The sequence below is a fragment of the Apiospora hydei genome, assembly GCF_038363865.1.
Source record: "Apiospora hydei strain CBS 114990 chromosome Unknown utg000005l_segment0_segment0, whole genome shotgun sequence".
Lineage (NCBI taxonomy): Eukaryota > Fungi > Ascomycota > Sordariomycetes > Amphisphaeriales > Apiosporaceae > Apiospora > Apiospora hydei.
In genome coordinates this window covers 1,422,817-1,444,365 of record NW_027117364.1, presented here as the reverse complement: position 1 = coordinate 1,444,365, position 21,549 = coordinate 1,422,817, and the positions used below count along the sequence as shown (strand labels likewise).

Below are 21,549 nucleotides of genomic sequence, written 5' to 3'. Positions count from 1 at the left end.
AGGTCGATCGATTGGGGAGAGGCGTACGCCGTCCTCTGCCGAGTCGCACACGTCTCGCGTTCCTCCAACTAGATAGATTGCGCACAGCCCAGACCCGTCTTCTTGCCTCACGGTTCTGAAACTGCAGAAGTCGGTTTCTTCAAGTCTGTGGGAAGTTTGTACGAATGATGACAGAATAAATTTGATTTGTCGGATATCAAAGAAGAGTACTAAAACCCCTAAGTACGGAGTAAGAAGTGCATATGCGCGTGTTTTCCAAGCCCGAGGCGTACAGACCATGAAGGTAAACAGTAGCAGCAGACTACGATCTTAGAAGATCACAGCGGTCAGCAGGAGAGACATGGGGAAAGGTGAATTGCCCGTCGCTGAACCCTGGACCTGGACCTGGACCTGGACCTGGACCTCAAGTCGATCGCAAGGAAGGATCGACCTCTTGCGATTTGTCCTGTCGGTCCTGTCGGTCCTGTCGGTCCCAAGTGGAAGGTCCCGTTATCCATTACCCCAGCTGCCCAGCAAGGGCAGCGCATTTTCGTGTGGAAGCGAGCAGGGATACCCGTCGCTGAACGTGTAGAATGTGGGGTAGACGGCGATGCTTTCCAGATGACGAAGAGGGGTGGTTAGTTAGAGCGTTACCTTGTCACTGTAGGTACCTTTTCCGCCCGACGGTCGTGAGTCTCGGATTGATCAACGCATTTCCACATCGCGGGCTGTTCGCTATATACCTACCTACATGCATCTACTTATAAACCACCTCTTAATTGATCTAGTTCGCATGTAGCCATCGTAGCATCCGAGACCTATGACAGCCAGCCACCTGGTTGCTCGGGCTGGATGGTATCCAATGGCCCGGGAGAAGAGGGACCGATGGCACCAAAACGGTGCCCATCATCCAATAGCGCCAACCAGCCAATTCAAGGAAGCCCGTCGCGTCGAAAACCACCCAATCAATCCCCATCCTACCCTTCTTTTACCCTTTTTCCCTGCATGCAATCCTGCAGACTCGCAGCTGTCATTGCACCCTGCACCGAGAGAGCTGCCTCCAAAGCTCAGTTGCTGCAACCGTTCGAACACCATTTTGACTGGAGTCGCTCGAGTTTGAGTGTGCCTCTTCGGCCAGAGAGTGGGTATCGTCACTCGGGATCTGCTTTAGGTGCATTTGCCTGCGAAAAGAAGGCTGTTGCCGATTGCCCAACCTTGCTGGTGCCCTTACTTGGTGTTCGCTAACCGGCATACCTAAACCTTCTTGCTGCCCGCTTGTCCCGCCATTATCGACTACGTAAAGCTTGGAATGGCATCATCGTGAAGCAATCGATTCCCTCCCTAGGTCCTTCCCTCATCGAGCCATGGCCACCGGTATATCTCCAATTCCTTTTGCACCCCTGTCCCTTCCCGCCTATGTCCTGTTGAGATCCGACCCCGATGGTGCTAACCAAGAGGAAAGTGCGCGTTTGTGTGTGCGGCGATGAAGGCACCGGAAAGTCAAGTTTGATCGCCTCGCTTGTTAGAGACGTCTTCGTGAGCAACAAGATCCAGTCCGTCCTTCCCCAGATCACGATCCCGCCGAGCATTACCACCCCCGAAAATGTCACCACCACCATTGTCGACACCTCGGCTCGGCCACAGGACCGAACCACGCTGCGCAAGGAGATCCGAAAGTCCAATGTCATACTGCTAGTATACAGCGACCACTACAGCTATGAACGCGTGGCCCTCTTTTGGATGCCCTACTTCCGATCTTTGGGCGTCAATGTCCCCGTCGTCCTGTGTGCCAACAAAAGCGACCTTACCAACGACAGCACCACCCCGCAAATCGTCGAGGAGGAAATGCTACCTGTGATGAACGAGTTTCGAGAAATCGACTCGTGCATTCGGGCAAGCGCGCGGGAGCACAACAATGTCAACGAAACATTTTTCCTGTGCCAGAAAGCCGTTACGCATCCCATCGCCCCTCTTTACGACCACAAGGAGGGCAAACTAAAACCGGCATGCGTTTCCGCTCTCAGGAGAATCTTCTACCTTTGCGATAAGGACCAGGACGGGTTCCTGAACGACCAAGAGCTGCACAGCTTCCAGGCAAAATGCTTCGACAAACCCCTCACCAGCGAAGATCTCGAGAATATCAAGCTGTCTATCTCCAAGGCTGTCCCTGCATCCAACACCGAGAAAGGTGTTGACATGAAAGGCTTCCTGCAGCTCAACAAGATGTATGCCGAGAAGGGTCGCCATGAGACCATATGGATCATCCTGAGGAAATACCACTACACGGACAGTCTGAGTTTGGAAGATAGCTTCATACAGCCCAAGTTCGAGGTGCCCGAGTACTCCTCGGCCGAGCTGAGCCCAGCTGGCTACCGCTTCTTTGTGGATTTATTCCTGCTATTCGATAAGGATAACGATGGCGGCCTTAATGACCAGGAGCTGGCGGCCTTGTTTGCGCCGACACCGGGGTTACCGCAGTCGTGGGCCGACTCGTCGTTTCCGTCAACGACGGTTCGGAACGAAGCTGGTCACATTACTCTCCAAGGCTGGCTCGCGCAGTGGAGTATGACCACTTTTCTAGAGCCCAAAACCTCACTGCAGTACTTGGCTTATCTCGGTTTCGAGCCGCCGAATTCAAAGGACCCGCTGACCTCGGCTCTGAAAATCACGAAACCTCGCAAACGTAGGAACAGGCCTGGTCGTGTTGAAAGAGCCGTCGTTCAATGCTATATCATCGGCGCTGGAGGAGCTGGCAAATCATCACTGCTGAACGCGTTCCTCAATAGGCCTTTCGATAGCCTATACCATCCTACCATCAAGCCTCGGCGGGCTGTGAATAGCGTTGAACTCCACGGGGGCAAGCAGTGCTACTTGATATTAGAGGAACTGGGCGAGCTTGAGCCGGCCATTCTCGAGAACCAAGCCAAGCTGGATACCTGTGATCTGATATGCTACGCGTACGACTCTTCCGACCCGGACTCTTTTTCGCATATTGTGGATCTGCGAAAGCGATTCCCGCAATTGGACGAACTGCCAGCTATCTACACTGCCCTAAAGGCAGACAAGGACAAAACAACACAGCGAAGCGAGATGCAACCGGACCAATACACTTCGGGTCTCATGATGAGCACGCCACTGCATGTTAGTGTGACATGGAGCAGCATCAGCGAGCTGTTCGTTGCCCTTGCAGAAGCCGCCAGCAACCCCAGCACTGCGTTTCCCAAGAACGAAGAACCGCCTCCGGACAGATCCGGCCTGTACATTGCCATGGGTGCCACGGCATGTGCAGCTGTTGCGGCCATCATGATTTGGCGGCGCTCGACCAATTCAGCCTAGGCTCCCAACTCAGTTGGCACCATTGTGTGTCGTGTCGGTTTGTCATAGCTATTTTCTTAAATCTTGCATTTTAGGAGCTAAGGGGGAGTGATCGTTGGGTGATATTTATATAAACGAACAGGTCGTGCATGGCACTATTCTATCTGGAAGTTTTGGGTCCTCCACTCTCTCGTAGTTACATTTATGATACCCATCTCCTGTGTGGCGCTACCTCGATTGCGCGGAAATCACTAATCAATACTATCTATAAACCTGTAATGCCTAATAACAGTTTCAAGTAACCAGGTCTTTGCCATGTGATGAGGCAATAACCCTGTATTACCATCATTAACTGTTCCTAGCCACTGTTACGACTCGCAATACATCACCTCCATATACTTTGCCCTTTCCCGAGTCCCCGCACTACTATTGGCAGCATACGCGGCCTCGTCTAAAACACCGTGTTTAAGCGCCATTCAAACCTTTCGCGACTCCATCGACAGCACCAACAGCACCTATTTGAGGATCAATGTTAGCTGGATGAGGTTAAGTAGTGAAGAAAACACCAGAATCTCACGGCAGTGTCTGCCGAAGTGAGACTGGTGATGATTTCGCAGCTGAAGGTTCCGAGTGGTGATGCTTACCGTTCGCGACTCCACCCACGGCATCGACTGCACCGTTCGCAACGTCGCCGACTGCCCCGACGGCCCCGTTGGCAACATCTCCGACGGCTCCGACGGCTCCATTAGCCACGTCGCCGGCGGCCCCTACGGCGCCGGTGGCTACACCTGCGTTTACCGGTCAGCAGGCATATTTGGGACGATGCTCAGCTCAAGAGAGAAAAGCTTGCTTACCGCCCACTCCATCGAGCAGGTTGCCCGTAACTCCTGCCACTCCGTCCAGAGTGTTGCCGACTAGCCCGGTCACGCTATTCGAAAGGTCCCTGGACTTAGTAGTGCTGTGATACCGGATTTGACGGCGGGCGGCGGACTCACCCATCTAGAATGCCACCAGTCAACCCAGCGACACTGTCAGCGAGGTTAGCTGCGTTCCCGCTGTTCACAGAGTCAGTACAAGGCAGCAAGTCGCTGAGCCAAAGGGGGCGGGGGTGACCTACGCTGCAGCAGGAGCAGCTTGCGGCATCGGGGCAGCGAAGCTGAAAGCGACCAGCGCCGAGGAGACGAAGAAGGTGAAGCAATGCATATTCAACAAGCCAATACTGAGCTTTGAACCTCAAAGTTGATCTTCAAAGGGTATACAGGTGGGTGGTAGTGACAGCAGGGGGGAACGAATGGGTGGGGACAGACGATGGAAGGGCAAGCCGCGGAACTCGTCGATAGCTATCTGTATGGAGGAGGCAAGGCAAGAAGACGCGAGAGAATGTATGTGAGACAAGTGAAGAATTACATACACTTGAAGCAGGTGGCTTAAAGCTTCTTATATGTCCCTCCGTCTATGACCCTTTATTGAGTTTGTGTCACAGACGTACACATCGCGTAGCCGATGAGGGCTATTGTAACTATTACCATTATCGCTACATATTCGCGTATCCGATTGCGGTATGTATGAAAGGCTGCGTTTATACTTCCCCCTGTCCTACCGTCCATGTTTCACAGGAATGAGACGGCAGTACGGGAGCAGGCTGTCGTGAAGATAACCTTTTCTTCCCCAGGTGGCAGTTTGGCGCCACAGTCTGTGCGGTTGTTTTACACTCCCGCTACCATAGGACCTTTTGGGATGCCACATATAACATCAGCACATATCTGACACCCCGTCCTGGTGTTCTTCCCGAACGGAGTTAAAGTAATAAGCAGCACAATGTAGCGTGACATTGGTATTTCCTAGGACTGACGGTTCACTCTACCCAATTCTTACCCCGAGGCGTACACGTTGCTCCTATATAACATAATCCAGAATACTAGCGAAATCAATGATAGACCGGTATCACCACTATTACAGCTATTGGAGTGACAACACACATATTCCCCCATTTCCTCGCATGGATATAAATGTCTTCGCAATGCCAGTCAATGGCCTTTGCTTCTGGATTCTGGATCTAGAACAAAGAGGCAAGCATACCATCTGTTCGTAGGCAGACAAGGTTCATCCAAAGCTCAACAAGTCTACGATAGGTATGGAATATTGCTCCAAAATGGGCTGGTCTATTTTTGTGCCTAAGTTCTGCTGGTAGGATGTTGAAACGGCTGGGCACTGTTTGAAACTCTTATTCGCAGCCACTTTCGTGACTCACTTCGACATGAGAGTATTCTACTCTGCCCGAGCTTTCCGCCGCGTTGCTGGAATAACCCATTACGGTGCATATTTGGCTGTAAGATAAAAGCAACCCTGTAGGCAGCAACGAAGTGTGACTGCTCTCTTCACTTTCTCCTAAAGATGGAGTGTACTCAACCTTGGCTCGCCACCTGGCTGTATTGCCTTTTACCCCCAAGTCATACGTGATATAGACAGATTTAGCATTCTGGCAAATGAGTACGCTCAAACCCACCACGCCTGCCCTTGTCTGATCTAAATCCTTTGAATCGTGAAACAAAGTGAGGTCTCAGCCTCGTCAACCTGGGGCCTTGTTCTTCTGAAATCATACAGGATAATGTTCTCGCGCAGTTGCTAAGCCTCAGTATTCTAAAATTATCTAGGTCTATCACGGAGGAATGGCATTACTTTTACATTATCTATGAAACTGCCGTCAGTTCGCTATCGAAGTCCAGACTTGTAGAGGCAAGTAAGCCCAGGGGACAGTGTCCCAATGTAGCTTTTTTCTCGAGCGCAGGCAATCGCTTCGTTTAGTAAAGCGACTGACTGATCTGGTAATCTCGACTTGGCAAGTCCTTCCGGAAACGGGAGGAGGGCATCAAGCTACCCCAATAGCCCCTTGGCTCTCCTTATCTCATGCCCCCGTACGGCGCTAGCCTAACAAGAGATCTGAATGCAGCTCGGGCCGACAATCAGCGGCGGGCATAGTTTTTGGTCTTGGCATTTTTAACAAGATTGATAACTTATCATCGGCTCGTACACCCTCCATCGTGATGCACGGGGCAACCAGTTCGGCATATGAGTATACCAGACTCGTCCCACTGCACAAAGAATAAATACTTGACAAGTATGACATGCTGAACACTGTTGTAAAAGAGGATTTAGAGTGTCAATGTATGTTTATACTACCCTTTTCAACTATTGCTCTTTATGTAAGAGCATCGTTTTGCGACTTTGTTCAAATGGTATAGAAACTCACGGACCAACAGTTGGTCTATGAGGGTAGTATACTCGGGGGGGATTCCATTATCCCCCCATCCTGCGGGCTCCTCCGTTATCAGAAGGTGGAACCAATACCCCCGCAGATTGCCCCTTCCCCATGTGTTCTGCCATATTGCGCCGGGATGATCTTCGCCCTTCGGTGAGGCCCCGATCCTGCCGAAGGCGGCCTGGCCTGGGGTTGTACAATTCTGCAAGCCCAATCATGGCGATGCCTCGAATCTTTCCGAGGGGCTGGCAATATACTGTATGCGAGTTCCCGTATTGTCGGATCAGCGAGGACCGACGATCGGATCTTGCAGTAAGCATGTGTATATATAAATATCCGTAAATGCCAGTCCAATGGTCTGATTATCCTGTCTGGTCAAGCCATCGCGAGTCTCTGAGCTGAGCCCCTGCCTCATCCGGAAGAACCAATGCTGCCCAAGTTCATCTACGCTGCCCTTCTGGGCCAGCATTGCACCGTCTCCGCCTCTCGGCTTGCCGGGTCTTGGTTGGAGAACAGGAGGCTCACGAGCAGGCAATCCGCGGTCAACAACCAAACAACAACACCGCAATGTTCTTCAGTGGCCCCTGGAGTGACGGCGCCCAAAGAGAACGTGTGGGCCCCCATTTCCAGTTCCGACACGGCCGCCGTGATCGAATGGCTTGTCCAGCAGCCGGAGCTCAAGTTGACTGTCCCTACGGTGAACGGCATCAATGGCACTTGGCAGAACAGCGTGTAAGTTGCCTCTCAGCCCTCTGATGGAGAATGTGTCAAGGAGGAACATGTCGCTCATCTCTGTCTCGCTAGTATACTCGTAGAGGCAATGATGCCAAACAAGACAGACGTGTTGCCTTATCTGGACGGATCAGCTCCCGCCCCCGAGCGCTACGCCCACGTGCTGCTCAGCAACCGCGCCTCTGAGACCCCGACCTATGAGGACATCCTGGTCGGGCCTCTGCCGCTCGACAACGCCACGGCCAAGTACTTTCCGTTGGAATTCCCGTTTACCCGCAAGACCGAAGGCAAGGTCCGTAACCTGGACGCCGATGGCCCGGTTGTCCAGGAGAAATGGTTGCACCCCATCGGCCGTTCCATCGAGGATATTGCGATGGACCTGTGGGGTGGCACGTTGAGCGGGTACGCCAACGACACCATGAGAATCGGGTCCACTGACCCGGTCTGGCAAGGCGAGGATGGCACTGTCAAGCGCTGGTACGGCGTATCCCGGAAGCCGAGCGGCATGTTCGACACCGGCAGTATCATGTCGGCGGGCCTTTATATGAAGTCAGATGTCACGGGCCGGGATCCGAGCAAGTGGAAGCTGGAGGGCTGGTACTACAACGGTGTCTTCTACGAGTCCACGGAGGCCTTCCGAGCCGCATACTTCAGCCCGGGTTTTGAGAAGATCGGCCGGGAACCCGACGCTCAGTGGGCATGGACGGAGCGCCAAGGCGACCCGTACCCCGGAGACGACACCCCGGCGCCGATGGCCGTGGCCGCGGGCCCTCCCCGACACAAGGTCGATGTGGCGAGGCAGTACGTGGAGTGGATGGACTTCAGCTTCTACCTCGGCTTCACGCGGGACACGGGCCTGGCCTTCTACGACGTCAAGTACAAGGGCGAGCGCATCCTGTACGAGCTGGGGCTGCAGGAGGCGCTCGCGCACTACGCCGGCAGCGACCCGTGGTCGTCGCACATTGCCTACCTCGACAGCTACTACGGCTTCGGGAGCAACACGTACGAGCTGGTCAAGGGCTACGACTGCCCGCAGTACGCGACGTACCTGAACGCGAGCTACTACGCGCACGAGCAGACGCACACGCACACCGACAGCATCTGCCTGTTCGAGTTCGACGCCGACGGGCCCATCCAGCGGCACACGACCAACGGCTGGGTGACCGTGTCCAAGAACGTCGAGTTCATCGTGCGCGCCGTCGCGACCGTCGGCAACTACGACTACACCTTCTCGTACACGTTCGCGCTCGACGGGTCCGTCGCCGTCGATGTGCGCGCCTCGGGCTACATCTCGGGCGCGTTCGAGGCCAAGAACGACGGGTTCGGGTACAAGATCCACAACGGCCTCAACGGCGCCATGCACGACCACGTGCTCAACTTCAAGGCCGACCTCGACGTGCTCGGCACGGCCAACTCGGTCCAGCTGGTCAAGAACAAGCCCATCTCCCGCACCTACCCCTGGTCCGACGGCGAGGTCGTCAATACCATGGAGCTCGAGCGCACGTTCATCAGCAACGAGGACCAGGGGCGCTTCAACTGGGAGCCCAACGGCCAGGGCCAGGTTGTCGTCGTCAACAAAGACCAGAAGAACCAGTGGGGCGAATACAGGGGCTGGCGCGTCCTGCCAAGCACCCCGGGTTCCCATCTGTCCATTATCAATTCCACCGTTATGAGGAACACGGCGCATTTCGCGGAGTGAGTTTGAACCCTCTTGACTCGGTTTCCTGCCACCCGCACGATGCAAGAACTACAAAACCATCACAAGACCCAGCCACTTGGTTCAATACGAGCCATCGAAGAACTCTGTTGAGAAATTGGGCTTGCTAACCTCATCCTCCTAGATACGATGTTTCGATTTCGCGTGCCAAAGACTCGGAGCCAAGAGCGACTCACCCGTACGGAAACCAAGACACACGCAACCCGCCTATCGACTTCGCCAAGTTCTTCGATGGCGAATCTTTGGATCAGGAGGACATAGTTCTCTGGGTGAACCTTGGGATGCAGTAAGTTTCCCCCTTCACCCTTTTCCCTTTCTCCTCGCGTTTCGTCAACCAGCCTTCCCCCGCCCCCAAAAAGAAGAAGAAGAAGAAGAAGAAGAAGAAAAACACGGGTTACTGACCTCTCTGTTCCCAGCCATGTACCTCACAGCGGGGACTTGCCTAATACTGTTATGACAGCGGCCAGGGCTGGCATGAAGTTCGTGCCGTCCAACTACTTCGACGGGGATCAGTCCATCAGGTCGCGCAGCCAAGTCAGGATCAATTATGACAAGGGCAAGGTCTCGAGCCTGACCAAGGCCGGCCGCGATCCCATCTGCGAGTCGACGCTCATGGCGTACGCGGGCGACAGCGTCATCAACAAGTACCCATACGACCCGACCAATGTCTTCTATGAGATGGATGGTCTGCATTGAGAGGACGCAGGAGTGGAAGTGGGAGATACCTAGATGGCTTCTAAGTCAGAGCCAGGCTGGACCGTCTTTAGCATCAACGGAGCCCGTCCAATAATCAATCAGCCGTGAACCAGTTCGATCATATTCGACGAGGCATAACTGTGAACGGGCAGAACAATCGCATGAACTGATGAGCTATGCCGTGAATGTCTGCCGGGTAGGTGTCGAGAAACCTTGCATCTGTTGCCCTGCGTCATAGAGATGGAACATAGAATTGACATGAGAAACTTTATGAGCGGTAGCTAGCGCCATGTTCTGAGCTAGAGTTCGAAGTCGGGTGGTGGCTGTTACTGCATACCTAATGAATTCCGGCACGTCTTCGGTGTGGCAACCTGTAAGAGTACATTGATGGGCCGTAGGCCACGTAAGCCAGCGAGTGTGGCTGCTCCGTGACTTGTTCGGGCGCCTTCTTCGTTCTTTGTTCGTCTATCTCCAGCCAGTCCATCCCGGACGGGCTGAGGGACAATTCTCGCGATATCCGATATCCTTCCAAGGCTCCTTGTGACTGCATCGGCGCATCGCACTCAAACCCGCGAAGACAAGGTAACACAAATAGCTTCCAAATATAGCAGAGTTCCAAGGCCCTTCTTTACCTGATGTTCCTGCGTGTGGGCCGTGTCTGTCTGGTCTACGGGATAGGACAAAGCAAAACGATGGCAAATCGGATAAAACAGCCACGGAGGAACGGGGAGGGATGTTCCGATTCTGGTCGTCTTAAAACCCAAAATGTTTCGACTGTCACTGTCTTCCATGGCTAGAGCGAAATACTTTCTGTGCTGTACCTTCCCTACTGACACTGGCAGTGTTCGTCCCATCTCTCAGTCAGTTAGCAGCAGTCCGTGCCAGGCGGGATCTCTAGATCCCCCTGGAGATCCCTCTGGAGATCCCCCAGCTAGTCGTACATACGACTAAAACCACCCGGAGTAGCCCGGCCCTGGGTTAAGGTTAACTTGCGGCTACTCCTTGGCCCCGAGTCAAAAATTTGCCTTATCTCCCTAAAACTTGTTTCACGAAACATCATGCAAGTTTGCAACACAACTCATCTGTTCTAGAAGGCCTCATGTTTCCAAATCGTGTTTGACTCTGTTGGCGGGTGAACAAAAGCCGCCGCAGACAAGATGCAGACGGTCAAAGTTGCTACATGAATCGGATCTGAGCGACATATCGCACCGGTTTCAAAAACTGCAGCTGTCGTGTGAGGTGTTATTTTGGTCGCTTCGAGCAAGCAACAGACGCAAAATCAGGTACGTACATGCCAAACCAACACGTCATTGAGCAAGTTTTCCTCAAGGTGCCCGGAGCGGATCGAGCCACCGAGGGTTGGACTCAGCGATACACGTCCGTCTATCGACGAATCAGAGGCCGGAGCCCGGTATGTACCTCCCGAACATGAGAGATGCCAATAGCGCTGTCAGGAATCGAGCCAGGTAACCTCTCAAATGCAGTACTCCAGTACCTCTAGGAGGCGGGATCTGCCAGCCCGCCGGCCGTCTGGTCTGTTTCAGCAGGGATATCTAGCCCAGCCCTGTCGATGGAGTACGGCCATAGACCAGCCCTCCACGGCCGCCAAGCGAAACAGAGCACAGAATATCTGGAAGCTCGCTTTATTTTTGCCATCCAGCTCAAGTCGGTGACGCGTAATGTAGTCGAGAACATATTTACAAGAATGACTTCGAAGCCTTCCCCATCTTCAGCAAGCGTTTCTTTCTTCTTTACTTAGTTTTTTCTTTTACCATCATTTCAGAAATATGGCCCAGAGCCGCTTTGCAATGGGTTCGACATCACAAGGCACCACCACCAGCTCCGATCGGCTGTCCATAGACCGGTCCGCCGAGCCCGAGCCTGCGCCAGCGCCAGCGCACCAGCTCCCCATCTCGAGACCAGGAGATCTTCGATCACGCTCAGCGAATCCAACGACTCAAGTCCCGAAGACATGGACGAGAAAACGCCTACGACGACTCGAAATCGCCAAGAGGTTGCCAAGGATGCCTCTCATCGCTTTAGCAAACGCACCAAGAAGTGGCTGCTCGTCCTGCTTTCCGTTGCTGCCATGTTCTCCCCGCTGGCAAGCAGCATATACTTCCCCTCGACAAAGGCTATCGCTACTGTACGTCCCACCTCACATGCCGACCTGCACGCATGCGCCGGGGCGAAGGCTAACGTGTTCCAAAGGACCTCCATGTCAGCATAGATAAAGTGCACTTGAGTATCACGATCTTCATGTACCTGCAAGGCATCGCTCCCAGTTTTTGGGCGCCCCTTGCCGATGCCAGAGGGCGACGAGTCACTTTCATTGGCACCTTTATCGTCTTTTTGGTGGCCAACATCGGCTTAGCCACTTCGAATGACTATGCCAGCCTGATGGGATGGCGCGCGGTCCAAGCCATAGGAAGCGCTGCAACCATACCTATAGGTACGTAGCGTCATGGGCAAGACCACACATGGATAGGTGCACTGACGCTGACCGTCGTCTGTCTGTAGGTTCGGGTGCGATCAACGATGTTACCTCACGAGCCGAAATCGGTGGCTACATCGGGCTCTTCAGTGGCAGTAAGTAGTGTCCTCCATCCTTGCGAATCGGTTTCCCATAGGTTAACGCCGATGTAGTGCGGCAGTTCGGCCAGGCATTTGGTCCTGTCATTGGCGCCCTCCTCACGCAATGGCTGCGCTGGCATTCTATCTTCTGGGCACTCTTGATCATGGGATCTATCACATTGGTCGCCATCGTCTTCTTCTTGCCAGAAACGCTACGCTCCATCGCTGGCGACGGTAGCGTCCCGCTGCGAGGCATCCACAAGCCTCTTTGGTACTCCATCAATGGCCAACCTTATGTCGATGACAACAGTTCACGCCCCGAGATGAAGCCGATCAACATGTACAAACTGGTGTTGGAGCCGGTCAAGATGTTGCGCGAGAAGGATGTTCTCCTTAATCTGCTTTTCGGATCCGCTCCATATACCATCCACTCCATGGTGACAGCATCCGCCACGGCGATGCTCAAAGACAACTTTGGCCTGAGCCAACTGCAGGTGGCTGCCGCTTTTCTGGCCAACGGCGTAGGTATCATACTGGGATCTACCGTCACCGGAGAGGTGCTGGATCGGCTGTACAAGCGATACGAGGCGGAATATCGTCACACTCATGAGATCCCCGAAGGAGTATCTCTGAAGACGAAGCTGCTGAAGGACTTCCCCTTGGAGCACGCGCGCCTCCTGCCTACCTGCTACGTCACGCCCGTCTTCATCGTGACCGTCTGCCTGTACGGCTACTCCATTCTGCTCAAGAGCCTGCCGTTGGTATTGGTGCTCCAGTTCATCACCTCCTTCTGCGCCATGTCGGTCCTTGCGGCCAACACGACCATCATGCTCGATATGTTCCCCAAGGCCGCGGCGAGCGCGACGGCCGTCAACAACCTCGTGCGCTGCCTCATTGGCGCCACCGGTGTCGCCGTCGTGCAGCACGCTATCGACGGCATCGGCTACGGCCCCACGTTTCTGGTGTTCGGTCTTATCACGCTTTTTATGACGCCCCTGTTGGCGCTCGAGTGGTTCTATGGCCCAGCATGGAGGGCACAACGGATGGAACGGGAGCAGGCTGAAGAGGAGAAGCAGCAACGAACGCAATCGGCATGCTGATTGATGTCTCCGCTGTTGAGGTGCAGGATCTTCCAAACGTGATGATGTCTTCTTTTGAATCGATGCTTTTGAGGAGTGATGTGTCTGTTGCATATTTTCCAGTGGCGGCGGACTTGATACCGGATCGAAGCAAAAAGAAAAAAAGAAAAAAAAAGGAGCTTGCATGGCTGGCGCTGGGCGTCAAAAGATTGGGGATGACTGATGAATCTTTTGTCAGCGTGAACTTTACATATGATACCTATCATGTTTATAATTATTTAGACTTGAATCCAGAGCTAATACATCTACTGTTTAATGCTTAGACTGGCCATTGCATTGCTCCTTGGGTTATGTGTGTACTTGCGTGCCTGTGCAAACTCAGGATGTATAGGTTTAAGTATAAACCATCGTCAGCTATCCTGCCATGCCCGCGGTTGCTAAAATGCGTATTTGAGTATGTCGTCCGCCAAACCTGTTCGAGGATGGTCCCAAGTCTTTTCAATTCCGAGAACTATATAAAAGCTTACATCCACCTATAAATCGATGGCTAAGTCTTGGCTACTACCAGTAATCAATCCGGCCTCCTGATCACGTGCTGACATGAATAGGGGGGCGGAATCAATGATATACCAGGCGCAGCTTGGCTGTTGGTTCTATCTATGACCCTTGCTTATACCCCTGACAAGAAGAAACCCGGTTTCCTCTAGTCTTGAGGACTACTAGATCTTGATAGCATGGGTTCGGTCACGGTGCGATATGTATAGAAATGGCATGCAGGGCAAACCTGCCAGTCAAATGCACTCTCTTCATAATGAAACAACAATTGGTCTACGACGGCCGAGCCACTCAAATTATTCGGGATTTGTAAGCCATATGCCAAGGCTTATCTCCAGGAAATTCCCCGTGTCACCCCTCAATATCACCAGCATGCGCCTCTCGCATGCATGGGTAACGTCCCACGCCATGCCGACCCCCTGTCGCGTCACATAAACAACTGTAGGTCGAGAGAACCAACAGCCAACAGCCTTTTCCTCTTCGCACACTCTCTTTATTTTCCCTCTTTCTATTTCGGTCTTCGCCGGTTGACCAAAGGGGATGCGCTACACCGAGCCCGAACTTGTTCGCTCAGCTAATGAAGACCAAAATGGACAGCAGCTCGTGAGTACCGGCTGCTTGGTAAATGCCGATTTGCAATCGCCACCTTCGGCCCGGGGTTTGATGGTTTGCAGGCCCATCTGCATCTAGAACAAAATCTTTAAGCTCGTCCAATGTGGTTGGTTGGCTCGTTTCTGTTCCAGTAAATTGGGCATTCAGGCAGATTGCCACTGGTGCGATAGCAGGGGAAGAGAGACAGCGAAACACGACAAAAACATCGGTTTTCCTTTTCTACAATATGTTCATTGTCAAGAATCCGTCTCCATCCGCTCCCATTCCTTTGGAACCAAATACGAGCCGCTATGCACAGACGTCTCGGGATGCTTGTCGCAACAGCGTAAGGCCTCCCCCATCTGCTTGCTGCACTGCATGGCAGCTTACCATCCTACCACCGACGGGGATTCTTTCCTGGAACCTACCTAGGGTCACTTTTCAACCGGGAGCACTCATCTAACCACCCCCTTGCACCGTCGGCTTAGGAGCAAACGAGTGAGCCTGTTTGCCCCCCGCGTTTGGAGACGGAAAGATCATCGTCGCCTTCTTCTCTCCCCCACCCACATAGCCTGAGGCCAAGGAACGACCCTTTTCTTTTCTTTTTGTCCCTTACCCCAAGAATTGAACATTACATACCCAAAGGCGGCGGCAGGATCCACCTACCACATCTTCCCTATCCTGAATTTCATCCATCTGTTTGTTCATTGCACCATCGAGTGGGTGGCCGACTCAGTATCCATGGAGCGAGGCGGCGTAGGCGGAGGGGCAGGCAAAGGTGGGATGAACTTCAACAAAGCTCGCACATCATATTCGGACAATTCCATGGCTTCCGCATCTGGTAACGAATATGCAGTAAGTCCCGTTGCATTCCAGTTTCTTCGTCCCTTTTACCCCTCTTCTCTGCCTGCCTAAGCGAGCGGCTGGGTAACTAACGCGACCGACCTACCAGGAAAGCCAGTTATCGAAATCGTCTGGGTCGGTTGTCTCTAGCGATTATTGGCCTCCTTCCGTGAAAGAGGACGGGAGCGACTCGGATGAGGTGCCTAGTGCGCCTCGGATCAGCAAACGAAGGTATAGCAGCACGCGCCCATTGGTCACATATCAGTTTCTTTTTCTATTCCGATGAGAGTCCGTCCGCAAATGGCTGATCGTGGGCCTCCTAGGAGTTCGGGCCGCAGGGCCAATATCATCCGGAATATTATCAGCGCCGTTGGCCAGTCCACTCCGGAAGCTACCATCATATACCCGGGTTACTACCAAGAGACCTTTCCAGACGACCAAGCAGTTAGTCACATTCTCCTCCAGCATCTATATTTTGGTCTGTATATATGTTGTGCTGATGATTCTTCCTCTTTCATAATAGCGGCAAAGATATATAAACGGTGGGCGCGTTGCCCCTTTCTGACAAAGGGCCCAAGTATTTCGAGAATATTGACTCGTCTGCAGCTTTGCAGCACCGCGCCATTACCGAAGTATGGGATGGAAAACTTCAATTATGCCCCTTTCCCAAGCCAGCGAGAGTGCTTGATGTGGGTACAGCCAGTGGGCTCTGGGCACTGGTCAGTATACCCTCTTACACCATAATTATCGAGAGCATAGTCTCTATTCTAACTCGAAGCAGGAGTTCGGCAAGCACACCCCTTCATCGTCACCACCACAGGCTTTCGTTTCCTCACTAACATTGTTTGGGATACACTTAATCAGGCACCAAGAACCCAGCTTGTCATATCCTGGGCATCGACGTGGAACCCGTGGTGCCGCCCTTCACACTCCCCAACTGCGCCTTCGAGACCGTGGATATAACGAAGCCATGGCCTTTCGAGAGCAGGTTTGACTATATCCACGCGCGGGGCGTGCCAGACTTCCCGCCCAACACGAGAGAGGCCGTCTTCGACTCCATGTGGAATCATCTCGGTCCGGGCGGCTGGATAGAATGCACGAACTGGGTGATGCGGCTCGAATCCGCCGACCGCTCCACACAAGGGACACGATGCGAGCAATGGTTTCATGCCATCGAGAGAGGTAAATGAGAGAACTTCGAGAATCCTGTGTCTTGACTCATGATGAATACCGAGAGAACTGACCACGTGAGGTCGGGCAGGTGTGAGTGCAATGGGAGGCTCCTTATCCTTTCCGCTCGAATGGCAACGACTCATGACGGCACGCGGCTGCAGAAACCTCCAAATCCGGAAATACCCAGTCCCCCTGAACGCCTGGCCGCCCAGCGAGCGGCTCCAGAAGATCGGGTCCATGATGACGGAGAACACCCTCTCCGTGGTCGATATGGTCACCGGCCCCGTACTCGAAGGGGCTTTGAGGTGGTCGAAAGAGGATTGCGATGCCATCATAGGCGACTTTCACAAGGAATTGCCGGATACGACTTACCACCCGTTTATCATACTGTACGTTTCTTTTTCGGCCATGATGTGCCTGGGGGAAAGATAGCTAACGATGCCAAACAGCATGACTACGTATGGACAGAAGCCGTTTTGATGTAGATTGTTGAGAACAAGAGGAACCCAAGGGAGACATCTAAGGCTAGGCGGCAAATGCCAGCGTTGTCAGATATCAAATAGAACAGTTTTCACTAGCCATGAACTTGAAAACGGAATTCCACTCGCGGTGAGACCTCGGTCTTCAAGGAAGGACCGGGTCATCAAGGCTTTGATTCCCTTCCCGGCTTACTAGAAGTGGCCCCCAACCCTAACCCTAACCCTTGGAACACGGCCTCGGCTCCATCACCAGAGGCTCCTCATCTTCAGACTACCAACTTGGAACTCAGCAGACAATAACCAATCGCCACCGCGCCCCGAAGTGCTAAATCCCATAAGTATCATCATATAACCACTCAAGCAATCCCCTAGATTGAATTTACGACGTGTTGAAAAATAATATGCGAGCTACCCCTATTCGATGTTTTGGTGGTCGTCAAGATAGCTGAATAGGGGTAGCTCGTATATTGTTTTGGCGACCCCATATCTGGACCTGTGTTAACTCCGTAGACCCTCCCACCATCCTAACAACCACACCTTACTCTACATTGTAACATGATCTCACGAATGGAGTTACCCTGGCTGGACGATGACACCCTTACTCGTCACCTTCTTGGCCTGCACCAAAATGATCTAAGCGGAAGCCCTAGCCCCTTTTCCGTCCGTGATCCCAAGCCTAGTATCTGCAGCTTGCAACCGTGTGAAGAACGGTCAGAAACTACTTGTTAGCCGTAGTGTCTAGTGCAGACGAGTTCTTCGGAGCCAAAAATATCACAGTAACAGCAATCAAAGAAAGGAAATGATATTGAGAATCAAGGATTTGAACGGCCTAGAAGTCATAATCCTCAATATGCCGGCCCCAAGCCTGAGCCCATGCCATCGAACAACATATTCCACTGCGGCAGATCAAGCTCCGGGGCAGCATCAAAAAGGCAGTCCAGATTTGGTCCCAGCCCGTGTAGCCACTATCTTCGACCATCATGTCGCTGCTCCCTGCGTCACCTCGGTGAAATCCGCACCATCATCAAGGATGGATAGGATGTCTTGATTGAGTTCCAGAGGGTCGAGGCTTTGGGACGATCCGAATTCAGCCGGGCCCTCTTCAGTCCTGATGCGATCTTCGAGGGTGCTCATGCGCGACGATCCACGAGGCGAAACGGCAGTCGCGGCAAGGCCAGGCACTGCCATCGAAGCCTCGGCCCTTATGGTTGCTGTTGTTTCTGCTGCTGACTTTCCCTTCGTCGGCAGTGATTGTGTTGTCTTGGTGGGACTTTTGAACAGAGACCTCAGCTTCCGGGTATTCGATTCGATGTATTCTATAGCCGTGGCCGACTCCCTCTTCGGTACTTCCAGCATTTCGCAGGCGGAAAGTACCTGTGCCTTTGAGTACTGGCCTGCGGCGATCCGGGGTCGAACGAGACGTCGATGACAAGAATAACGGACGCCAGGAAGACCTGCTGGGTAATGAAACAATAGAGGGAGGGCCGAAGCCCAGTTGGGGATCCTGTATCATCGACTGTTAAGGCACATCGTCAATAAAACCAACCGACCCAGCCACAGTCGTTCTAGGGGTAACTAACATGATCGCCGTAGCTCTAGCACGGTTTGAGCCGAACAGGTGCAAGTCCTGCGAGAGAAGGAGTATTTCGGGTCTGTCAAGCCCTCCACGTGAAATGGTCGATGGAGCCTACAAAGGCGCGTGTGGAACCTGGAATGCAGCTGTGCCCATTGCCAAGCAATGTAAGGCGTGTCGCGGCAGATGTCCTGGCTCTGTTGGATATTTGCTGCGTCGAGGCCGAAATAGACAGGCAGCTCCTGGACGAATTCCTGGAATTTGGTGTGCAGCGCTAGAAACATGTCGTAATTGGTCGTCTGGCTTTCGAGAACGGTCGATGGGAGTGTATCGACAGCTTCCCGGCAGAGTTCGGCAAGTCGAATCCGATGTATGAAGTAGACCATGTTCCACCATACGCGTCTCTGCACTTCGACTTCGATTTGGTCACAGCCCTCGGCCTTCCTCCTCTCGCGACTCTTCGCCGCTCTTGGTGTCGGTTGCGTGGGCCTGCTCAGTCAGTGCACGAGGTAGTGGCAGGTGCTCCTCTGCCAGGGCCTCGGGTTCAGCCTTACATGCTCGGGCACTACTCTTCCCGCCATCTTTTGCGTGACGCAATGATTTTCGACCAGGCGGGGTCTGGCCGTCGGCTTAGCGAGCTGTGGAAGCAGTTTCGGTGGCCTTATATATCCAAGCAGGATGTCCAGGCTGTTGAGGCAGGTTGGGTTTGAAGCCGCGCTCAAGTGGGCCGTCCTTCCTATCGGGATTGGCATGGTCGTTGGCGTCTTGTGCTGCGGAAGTCCCATGCCCACGAAGGCCGAGGCCAAGAAAGAAATTGCAAGTTTTGCAACCGACAGTTCGAATTCCTGCAGAAGTATAAGCCTTTCGGACGTCGTAAAGGGCAATACGCAGTTCACTCAAGGCGTAGAGCAATCTAAGCTGGACGGCACGCGGGCTGAGCTCACATCAGTACAAACACCAGGGGATACGATCAACTCAAGCAAACAACCTACCACGTGCCGAATGACGGCGGGATCATCTCCTTTGCAGTCTTCTACGGCTTTGTGTCTTTGCAACGTCTGGAGGACATGTATATACTTCCAAAAAAAGTTGTCAACAAGTACTTGGTTGTACAAGCCGCATGTTGGGGGGCAGCCATGTAGAATTCAGTGTTGCAGAAACTGCAAGAATCGGATAACAGACGGGAATCACAGAGTGGGATAAACACATGTGCAGTGAAGCTTCTTGGGGAGATTTACAGTGGTGTTTTAATGTTGTGAATTCCATCATTGATTATGTACTATGTACTATAACCAAGCAGGGGAAAGTGCAACCATCAATGTAACCCGCCTGCTATCCTGAGTTCCTGCTTCCTTCTCCTTGCTCGCCCATTCCATAATAACCAAGCCCCAATGCCAAAACCAAAGTCCCAGTGACCAAGTCCTTCCAAAGCAAATAAATCCTAAAACCTCAATTGTACAGGGTATCGGCGTTGCAAATTGCAAAGCGTTATAATTCCAAAGAAAAGGCCGAAATGAGCGCCGTTCTTTGTTGTGTCCAGACTCAAAAGCAAAATTTGTGCTGCTGCCTGCTGGAATATTCCAAAAAGGGAGGGCGCCGCCTGCCCCAAAAGATCTCCTTTTTTGTTGTTGTATGATTCGTAGCTCATTCCCTTGATTGTGGTATTTTTGAAGAAGCAAGGATGAGGAGAAAGTAGTTGTACAGTGGAGGTGTGTGTGTGTGTGTGCGTGTGTGTGCAAGCCCATGTGACAAGAAAGCACCCTCTCGGTTGGTGGTTTCCTTCAGGCGGAGAGTTGTAGTTGCAGTTCTGGCCCGGCCAATGTTGGTTGGTATAACCACTCGAAAAGGCAACATTGTACCTACTCGTAGTGGGCGGATCGTGAATTGTTGAAGTTGGTAAAGTCCAACGTTGTTGTTAAGATGCTGCTGCCCTCTTTGGGGTGTCTAGAAGCCAGGGGCCCTCCAAGTATACTTGCGGGCTCGGCAGTCGAAAGTGTAGATGTAGCGGCCCCCGAAACGACCATGGAGGATAACCGGGTGATCTTTGGTATCCTTGAGCTTTTGGATGTGGGCAAATATTTTGGGCTTCTCCCAGATGATGCCGCGGAGGTCAAAGTCGTACAGCGAGACACAATGGAGGCCGATCCACGTGCTGCTAATGCTTCGCTGGGCGTCTTGTCTATGGTGGTAGACATAGACGCCTTTCTCGTTGTCGTGGATGGAGTGAATGCGTTGGTAGGGGAGCTGTCGAATGCTGTAACGAGGCAGTGGTCCTTGGGCCTCGGGGACGACAGCGGGAACTCCTTGGCGTGTCACTTGGACCTGGGGCCTGTCAGGATTCTCCAATGGCCGTGTTTGAATGATCAAGCGAACATTGCCTCGCTCCTGGCGAAGACGCTCCTCTCGTAGATGCTGGGCTCTGTTTTCGGGTGCCCAGGCCCCGACCAGGCGGATACGGGGACGAGATGGCTGTTGACGTCTTGGAGCTAGGCGGGTGTTACGGCGAGCTTTGCTAGCAGAGATGCCGAGTTCCTGTGCAGCCCGGGTAGCAGCAACCCGGGAAGCACGGGGGCGAAGGTTGTAGCGACCAGAAGACATCTTGAAAATGATTGAGAAGTTTCTGGTGAGATGGACAAGTGATTTAGAGACCAGGTTGATGACGGTAGGTCGTGAAACGAGTGAGCCAAGTGCACACAGGAATCCTTTGAAAGGAGAAGCCGATGTGAAATGTAGAGAGAATTGGCAGATAATGCTGAGGGTAGGTATATTCTGTGTTGGTCGGATATCTCGAATAGAGAAAATACCCGAAAGAAAGATTGACAAGTGATTGTAAAAGTTGGGTTGTTGCAAAGTGTACAGCAATAGAGATGGTCTCGGAAGAGTAGTATAGTATTGGGATCTCAAGAAATAAATTATTTCAAGGAAAAAGTGATGTTTGGCATTCAGGGAGAATAGGAATTACCGGATGGAAGAGCAGTTCCTTT

At 52.8% G+C, this 21,549-nt stretch overlaps 8 protein-coding genes across 8 annotated transcripts; 4 read left to right on the top strand and 4 right to left on the bottom strand.

The window, feature by feature from the left end:
• Nucleotides 1–1,419: 1,419 nt before the first annotated feature.
• Nucleotides 1,420–3,315, top strand: PG997_005926 (uncharacterized protein; the record flags this gene model as incomplete). The annotated part of the gene is made up of 1 exon (XM_066810241.1): nucleotides 1,420–3,315. The coding sequence occupies one exon, from the start codon at nucleotides 1,420–1,422 to the stop codon at nucleotides 3,313–3,315; it is 1,896 nt and encodes a 631-aa protein (XP_066669164.1).
• A 444-nt stretch (nucleotides 3,316–3,759) lies between these two features.
• Nucleotides 3,760–4,497, bottom strand: PG997_005925 (uncharacterized protein; the record flags this gene model as incomplete). Its single annotated transcript, XM_066810240.1, has 5 exons — nucleotides 3,760–3,830; nucleotides 3,939–4,082; nucleotides 4,149–4,237; nucleotides 4,290–4,349; nucleotides 4,412–4,497. The coding sequence occupies 5 exons, from the start codon at nucleotides 4,495–4,497 to the stop codon at nucleotides 3,760–3,762; spliced, it is 450 nt and encodes a 149-aa protein (XP_066669163.1).
• A 2,483-nt stretch (nucleotides 4,498–6,980) lies between these two features.
• Nucleotides 6,981–9,698, top strand: PG997_005924 (Primary amine oxidase lung isozyme; the record flags this gene model as incomplete). The annotated part of the gene is made up of 4 exons (XM_066810239.1): nucleotides 6,981–7,285; nucleotides 7,358–8,980; nucleotides 9,127–9,288; nucleotides 9,419–9,698. 4 exons carry the CDS (start codon nucleotides 6,981–6,983, stop codon nucleotides 9,696–9,698), a joined length of 2,370 nt encoding a protein of 789 aa, XP_066669162.1.
• Nucleotides 9,699–10,989: 1,291 nt separating this feature from the next.
• On the top strand, nucleotides 10,990–13,372 carry PG997_005923 (MFS general substrate transporter; the record flags this gene model as incomplete). The annotated part of the gene is made up of 5 exons (XM_066810238.1): nucleotides 10,990–11,109; nucleotides 11,482–11,844; nucleotides 11,910–12,150; nucleotides 12,219–12,287; nucleotides 12,345–13,372. 5 exons carry the CDS (start codon nucleotides 10,990–10,992, stop codon nucleotides 13,370–13,372), a joined length of 1,821 nt encoding a protein of 606 aa, XP_066669161.1.
• A 2,623-nt stretch (nucleotides 13,373–15,995) lies between these two features.
• PG997_005922 (uncharacterized protein) lies at nucleotides 15,996–16,993 on the top strand (the record flags this gene model as incomplete). Its single annotated transcript, XM_066810237.1, has 4 exons — nucleotides 15,996–16,020; nucleotides 16,220–16,522; nucleotides 16,602–16,902; nucleotides 16,963–16,993. 4 exons carry the CDS (start codon nucleotides 15,996–15,998, stop codon nucleotides 16,991–16,993), a joined length of 660 nt encoding a protein of 219 aa, XP_066669160.1.
• Nucleotides 16,994–17,970: 977 nt separating this feature from the next.
• PG997_005921 (uncharacterized protein) lies at nucleotides 17,971–18,348 on the bottom strand (the record flags this gene model as incomplete). Its single annotated transcript, XM_066810236.1, has 1 exon — nucleotides 17,971–18,348. One exon carries the CDS (start codon nucleotides 18,346–18,348, stop codon nucleotides 17,971–17,973), a length of 378 nt encoding a protein of 125 aa, XP_066669159.1.
• An 847-nt stretch (nucleotides 18,349–19,195) lies between these two features.
• Nucleotides 19,196–19,583, bottom strand: PG997_005920 (uncharacterized protein; the record flags this gene model as incomplete). Its single annotated transcript, XM_066810235.1, has 2 exons — nucleotides 19,196–19,499; nucleotides 19,558–19,583. 2 exons carry the CDS (start codon nucleotides 19,581–19,583, stop codon nucleotides 19,196–19,198), a joined length of 330 nt encoding a protein of 109 aa, XP_066669158.1.
• A 926-nt stretch (nucleotides 19,584–20,509) lies between these two features.
• Nucleotides 20,510–21,163, bottom strand: PG997_005919 (uncharacterized protein; the record flags this gene model as incomplete). The annotated part of the gene is made up of 1 exon (XM_066810234.1): nucleotides 20,510–21,163. One exon carries the CDS (start codon nucleotides 21,161–21,163, stop codon nucleotides 20,510–20,512), a length of 654 nt encoding a protein of 217 aa, XP_066669157.1.
• Nucleotides 21,164–21,549: the final 386 nt, after the last annotated feature.